The 7,592-nt window shown below is 46.3% G+C and overlaps 1 protein-coding gene across 1 annotated transcript in view; it reads left to right on the forward strand.

Moving 5' to 3' along the window:
* The first annotated feature begins 441 nt into the window (after positions 1-441).
* MRPL44 (mitochondrial ribosomal protein L44) overlaps positions 442-7,592 on the forward strand; it is an 18,794-nt gene continuing 11,643 nt past the window's right edge. The window contains exons 1-2 of the mRNA XM_006890317.1: positions 442-620; positions 1,628-2,096. Of these exons, the coding sequence (XP_006890379.1) occupies positions 442-620; positions 1,628-2,096 (648 nt within the window). The remainder of the gene's footprint in view (positions 621-1,627; positions 2,097-7,592) is intronic.

A 7,592-nucleotide genomic window follows, 5' to 3' on the forward strand; every position in this document is an offset into this window, starting at 1 on the left:
GGCTGATCCATCGATCAAGATGGGCAGTCTCCTCTTGTGCAGTTTACAGCTTCGAAAATCCATGGAGGGTCAGCCATAAGTCGCTTCTCACTCAATAACAATTTGATTCGAATGTGTTGCTTTGTTTGCTTCAAGTATAAAAGGAAGGAACAGAACAATACGCGGGTGGGGGAGTCCAAAAATTCCTAGACCCCAAGCGTGCCCCTCTCAGCCCTCTAGGTGGCGCCTGAGAAGCGCCTGTACCTGGGAAAACAGCCACTGCGTCTGCGCACGGAGCGCAGCCTCAGCAGCCTCGCCCCCTCCGAGGTGGCTCCGCCCCCCGCACGCTGCCCTTCGGGCCCGGATGCTTTTTCCGCACCTCCCCGCCACTTCCGCACGGACCTGTGTTACGGAGACACGGGTCCGAGTCAGTTCCTTCCGCCCGTCTGTTCCATCCTTGCAATGGCCTCTGGGTTAGCCAGGCTGCTCCTGCGGGGACCTCCCTGCCTCCTGGCTCCAGCTGCCCCCTTATCAGCCCCGCCGGTGAGGGGCGTGAAGAAGGGGTTCCGGGCCGCTTACCGCTTCCAGAAGGAGCTGGAGCGATGGCGCTTGCTCCGGAACCCGCCGCCGCCTGTGCGCCGGTGAGAGCTGCCCTTCCGAGGGGCCTGCGCGGCCGTGCAGCACGTTGGGCCGCGTCCCGGGCCTCTGGCCAGCGGCGGGGTGGGCGGTGAGAGCGACATCGGGAAACCTGGATGCGTGACTCGAGGCGAAGGACACGAATTTGTCTCGTGGGTCGTAGTATTCGAGCTTTAGAATCCTGAGCACAGAGTCGTGAGAGATGAGAGGCTGCCTGGAGGGCAGGGTTGTTGTGGTTGTAGACCTCCGTTTTGTAATGCCTGAATAGGATTTGTTGTTGTTAAGTGCCGATGAGTTGTAGAGGACTCATAGCGACCCTGTGAACGAAAGACCTGGACACTTGTATAACTTTGGTCCTTTGTCCATGTTCATAGGGTTTCTGGAGGCAAGCTATTTCGGAAGTGCATGCCACCCCTTCTCCCAAGTCTAGTCCAGCACCTCATAAGGACCCTATCAACAACAGACCTGAACCCTGTCCTCTTCTGTGCCATCCTCATCGTCTCACACGAGGTGCCAATAGGAGGGAAAACCAAGAAGGCCGTCCACAGCATTGTGTCCAGAGTAAAGATAAAAGCCACTTAGTTTTAGATTTTGGATCATCTTTTATCAGTACTGTAAAAGGTGGCAGAGAGGGCTGCAGGTTTTGCCCCGAATGTGATTGGACTGCACATGCAGTTGGCTCTACAATTTGCTTTTTATTTGATTAAGGATCTCTCACCGTATTGCTGTATTTCCACATGGCTGAAGAGATGCACCCCAGTCTTTGTTAGCTTGGAAGCAGGAGTGGCATCCACTTCCTAAACAACAGGCCTCTGGAAACTCTTAGAAACTTAGAGAAATGATCATAGTTATAAAACAGGGTTCAGGACTTTTGTTCATAGAGTTGTTATGATGTCCTACTCAGCGCACTTAACAAGACTATAACATTGGGGGGAAAAGGTAAAACATAGAAGTACATTCTTTTACGGTTGCTTACTGTTTTCTGGGTTTTGTTTTTTTTATTATTGTTTAGTTCGGAGAAGCCCAACTGGGATTATCATGCTGAAATTCAAGCATTTGGACATCGGTTACAGGAAACTTTTTCCCTGGATCTTCTTAAAACTGCCTTTGTTAACAGCTGCTACATTAAAAGCGAGGAGGCCAAACGGCAGAAACTTGGGATAGACAAAGAAGGTGTTCTTCTCAGCCTTAAGGATAATCGGGAACTATCTGAACAAGGGACATCTTTTTCTCAAACATGCCTCACTCAGTTGTTTGAAGGTGCATACCCGGACTTGCCCTCTGAGGGCATCAGAAGCCTTGTCGACTATCTCACTGGTGAGGACGTTGTGTGTCACGTGGCCAGAAACTTGGCAGTGGAGCAGTTAACCCTGAGTGCAGAATTTCCTGTCCCCACGGCCGTGCTAAAGCAGACGTTCTTTGCCGTCATTGGGGCCTTGCTGCAGAGCAGTGGGCCTGAGCGGGCAGCACTGTTCATCCAGGTAGGTCGTTGTAATTGCACATCCTCCGCTGGGTTTAACATACACAGATGGAAAAAAGTATGCTTGTCATTCATGTCTTTTTCTATAGCGACTTTGAAAATTTAGGTATGAAATATTTCCTCCTCACAGAGCTGAGTAACTCCTAAAATCATTTTATGATCAAGTCTTGGCTATGATGGGAGTTTATTATTTTCTGCCTGACTGCACACTTTCTTATAAAATGATTTGTGTACTCGGTCTTAGCTTTGTGCATGCCAGTTTGTGAGTTGGTTTTCTCTACTCCAGACTGCTCAGTCCCCAGCATTAACATTTGTTTCTTTCAAGATCAAAGTCAGTGCTTTCATGTAAATTCTCATTTTAAATGCCTTCTCTGGCATTTCTTTCCTGGATTCTTAATTTTGCATAATTATACCCAAAATGGAACTACTATCCTGAAGTCACAGTAATAAATCCTCTTCTCCAAGATCTTTTAATTCTATTTGTTTACAAGCATTGTCCAAGGTTACCTACAGCCAATTTTCATGAACCATATAATAATTGAGTCAGGAGTGACATGCACGTCCTAAACCACATGCCTCTGGAAATTATTAACTTTGATAAGTGTCAACAGTTGCAGAAAAGCTTCAGGTCTCTTGTTCATAGGGTCGCTGTGAGTCCTCCTTGACTCAAAGGCACTCAACAGCAAGTGTATGCGGATCTTTCAACATCTAAAGCGCCTAGAACTTGAAGGGTTAGGAGAAAATAAAAATCTTCCTTTCCCAGGAGAATCTCTGGTGGTCTAGTCCGTCAGGACGTCCTCTGCGAACCCAAAGGCAGTGCCTTTGGCAGTTCCAGTCCACCAGTGGCTCTGAGGAAGGAAGAAGTACAATTGCCTGTGCGGTTTACAGCTCTGGAAACCAGTGGAGGGTCAGCTGTGAGTCAGCTCTGGCTGAGGACAATGCATAGTAGCCTCCTTCCCAGGCTCTGTGGCCCTGGGTACAAGTCTGCACCCCTGGCCCTGCCTGACTGCCACCATGAGCCAGCCGCCTACGATAGGAATTCCTAAAATTGTTGTTACGTCTGTTACCATACGGTAGAGTCTTAATTATTTCTCTAGTAGAGAATAACATCAGTGATCCATTCATGATATGTTTTTAAACCAAGCCAGGTGTCCACCTAACATTATAAAACGTTCAGTATATGTTGCTAAGTCGATGAGGCCGGAGTTAATGTCCCAGAGCCTGTTATGACTGGGGACCTTCAGGCTTAAATACTAGCTCTCCCAGTGATTAGCTCAGATTTGTGAGTCTCTAATGTGCGATTCTCTGTTAGACAGTTGTTGTTACGGCTCATAGCAATCCTTATCCTGCACCATGTCACTATCCCTAATAGGCTTGAACCCATTGCTACATAAGAGGGAGTCCTGGTAGCCTAGGGGGTAGAGAGTTGCCCTGCTAGGACAACAGCAGGTTTGAATCTCTCAGCTGCTTTGTAGGAGAAAGGACAGTGCCCTCTGTGTGATTTATAGCCTCTGAAACCTGTACGAGGGAGTTCCTGCTTGACAGTAAAAGAATGAGTGACTTAGGAAGTTCTCTCGCAGTCCCCTTAGGCCTCCAGGACAGTCTTACTCTGAAATAGGTATTTGAGTGCGATGTCCTTTAAATTAGCATCCATTGTGCTTGAAATCTAGTCACAGTTCTGTTACCACGTTGCATAGTTTTGATAGAAGACAACTGTATAAACCAACACCTCAAACTTCATTCATAGCCTCAGACCTGTCTTGTCCTTTCCCAGTTACAGTCAATAATAGGGGCGATCCCTGCCTGCCCTTGGAAAGTGGATGTGTTGAGTTCAGTAAACGAGAAGGACAGCTGAGACTAGTAAACTTTTACTTGACGACTGTAAACTGGCTTAGTGCTTGTTGAGCTTGGTGATGTTTAAAAATGATCTCTGTGGCTTAGTGAGGATGTGTGCTGCCAACACAAAGGCAGGCAGTTTGAATTCACCAGCTGTTGATGGAAAAAAGATGATCCCTTTCCTCCCTTGAAGTTTTCTGTCTCTGACAAATCTGTGAGAGGGTCACCTATGAGCTGATTCCCATAGCAGCTAGTCTTCATTGTGTTGCCTGCTGGAACCTTTCATTCATATTCCTTGATTTCCTGGTAGAACCCACATCAGGAGGACAAGGAGAACTCGTTTCCTGGTAGAACTTGTAGGCAGGATCCCTTCAAAAATGTGATCCCCTTAAAAACAACCTCCCTTCTGTGAATTCCACACTCTTCCTAACTTTTGCATCTTTGACAACAGTTACAAACTTACATATGTCTACTGCAGGTGCCCTCTGCCAGCTTCCTGCCTCAGATTCTTCAGGATACATTGATTGGCAGTTTACCATACACCCCTCACTACAAAATCCAGAGCTGTATGAACCATCACATTCCTCAGACTATGTTGCCTGGTGGTTAACGTTACCCCCCTCACCACAAAATCCTGGACTCTGAACCTGAGGTCCTCCAGACTAGCAGTGGAAAGGAAAACTCCCTGCCTTCAGCCCTATTCAGAGATGATCACAGCCCAGTGTTTTCTAAAGACATCCTCACAAAATCTCTCTATCCTTAATACCTTGATGGGGATTTTAGAAGTATAACCAGTTTGGGGCACTTCTTTGAAATTTGTACAATATAATTACCAGACCATTTGGGAGGACTTTGTCTGTTACAACTGTTAGTGTAGTGTGTCTGTTGACACTTCCAGGCCGTGTTAGATACCCACAACCAGGCCTGCCGCCATCACATTGATCTTGCATTGTCACGTTGTAAGGCAGAGTAGTACTGTTTCTAAGGGTTTCCTAACCTCTAATCTTTGCAAGTGGTGTGTGACATGTGGCATGTCTGATCAGAGGGGTAGCAGTTTGACTCCATCAGCTGTCCCATGGGACTGAGGGGGGACAGTCTCCCCCTGTAAGGATTTCTAGTCTCAGAAACCCAGTAGAAAGGTGGCTTTTTGTGGGTTTTTCTTGGCAGCAGCTGAACCTTAACATGAACAGACTGTCAGGGCTTTGATTGTGCAGAGCCAGAGGGTGGTTTCAAACTACCAACCACCCGGTTAGCAGCTGAGTGTTTAACCACTGTGTTCTCAGAGCTCTTTTTTGTTAGAAAATAGCTGTTTATTTCTAAGTCAACGTGTTTGTTTTTTTTTTTTAATTTTTTAATTATTTTTGTGTGAGTGTACCATCAAATCAGATCTGACTGGTACAGGAGGAGATTGTCCCTCCTTCCCTGGCAGAGCATCTGGTGGATTCGAACCGTGCGCCTCTGGGATGGTAGTTGCAGCTCCTTGCCACTAGGCCACCAGAGCTCCCCAGTCAACGTGTTTTAATGTCTTCCACAGCAGAAGTGACTTGTTGGAATTGTTTTTATCTCAGATATTCATTAAAGTTTATATCGGTTGTGTGTCAGGCGTTCTGCTGAGCACTTGAGCAGAGACTAGCTAGGGAGCCTGTACTCTGATTTCAGCTAGCTCTTTAAGCATAGGAGACCGTTGGGAGTTCTTCACAGATAATGATGACATTTGCCACAAAAAAAAGGACATCCTGGCAAAATGTGGTGGGGAGCTCCAAGTAGCTTTGTGTGGTGTGTCTAGATTCAGGGAAAGTGTGTGGTTAGAGATGAATCTGCACCCGTCGGAGCAAATATCCAGTAGGTCTTTTAAGCCAGTGCTGCTGAAAGTGGTGTTTTTTTTGTTGTGTGCCATCAAGTCAGAATTGACTCGTAGCTGACCCTCCGGCGAGTTTTCAGAGGTGATTGATTTAAACGTAAGGGAGGAGATCGCCCATCCTTCTCCAGTGGAGCAGCTGGTGGGTTTGAACTGTGTGCCTTCGGGATTGCAGCATAGCACTTTACCACTAGGTCACTGGAGCCCCTATTGAGGATGTGTGTTATTGTTGTGTGCTTTTGAGTCAGAACTGACCCACTGCTAACCGTCCATTGGGTTTTCAGAGGCAGTAAATCACACCGAGGAGATGGCCAGTCCTTCTCCTGCAGAGGAGCTGGTGGATTCGAACCTCATGCTTTGGGATAGCAGCGCAGCTTCTTGCCACTAGGATGGGTCAAAAGTAGCATAATCACTGGAGAACTTGTTAGGAGTATGAGTTCTCCGTTAACTATGTTTCCCAAGTACTGAACTTCATAGTTCAGATTACAAAATCAGAATCTTGGGTTCCACGGATCAGTATCTGTTTAGGAAGCCTCTCAGGGTTCTTTTACATCTGCAAATTAGAGCAGTGCTCGTAGAAGCTGTGCTTCTCTGTGTGTGAGGACCTTGTGAGCGCCACAGTTGCTCAAGTAGTTAGAGACTTTTAAGTGGGAAAGTTCCATGATCAAATGTGCAGTTAGAAACCTTGACTTTTCTGACATACAGCTTCCCTGCATTAGAGGGGATAGGGTGATTGGATATTTAACCCACACCTTTTTGAATGGTTTAATAATAAATGTGTAAAAGTAAAAGCCAGTAAGGGGCATAAAAAATAATGGGAGGGGACAGAGATAATTCTCAGGGTAACTGAGATTTCTTTTTGTGTTCCTGCTATTGTCTCAGGGGAACTCAGATGAGAAGTCATGCTGCCAACCCAGAGGCTTGAGGTTTGAATCCACCAGCAGCTTTGTGGGAGAAAAATGAACAGTCTTCCTCTCGTGATTAATTGCCTCTGAAAACCCACTGGAGAGTCAGCTATGACTCCACTCCATGACACACAGCTGCTCTCTGAGATGTTGTTTTATACCACTGAGTCAGAACTGGCCCATAGCTGACCCTCCAGCACGTTACTCTCACGGGAGGAGAGATTGCCCATCCTTCTCTCACAGAGCACCCAGTGGACTGGAACTGCGTGCCTTTGGGATTGCGGTGCAGCTTCTTGCCTCTAGAGCGCGTCTTAAACATTAGGAAAGCGTTGCCTTTCTTTTCAGTATGTTGTTGTTGTTAACATGCCATTGAGTCAAATCTGACTCTTGGCTGACTCTGCAGTGAGTTTCCAGAGGCTGTGACGCACACAGGAGGAAATTGCCCATCTTTCTCCTGCAGAGCAGCTGGTAAATTGTTCACTGCCTGCCTTTAGATTGACATCACACTCCTCACCGTTAGGCCACCTGAGCTCCTGTCCTGTATAATTGGTTTTCATATATATATATATATATAAAATAAAATTGCAGTGGAGGGCAGAGAAGCCAAAGCACAAGGAAGAATTCAAGATTCTAAAGAGTTGAATAGAAGAATTCAAAAGGCAGTGCGGGATGATGAAGTAAAATATTACAATGAAATGTGCAAGGAGTTGGAGTAAAAAAATCAAAAGGTCCAAACTCGCTCAGTATTTCTTAAGCTCAAGGAACTGAAGAACAAATTCAAACCTAGAGTTGCTATAATCAAGGGTGCTTTTGGCAGAATGTTAAATGATCCAGGAAGTATTAAAAGAAGATGGAAAGAATATACTGAGTCACTGTATCGAAAGGAATTGGCAGACAC

Source organism: Elephantulus edwardii, unplaced genomic scaffold (genome assembly GCF_000299155.1).
Source record: "Elephantulus edwardii isolate Elephantulus edwardi_28Jun2011 unplaced genomic scaffold, EleEdw1.0 scaffold00087, whole genome shotgun sequence".
Classification (NCBI taxonomy): domain Eukaryota; kingdom Metazoa; phylum Chordata; class Mammalia; order Macroscelidea; family Macroscelididae; genus Elephantulus; species Elephantulus edwardii.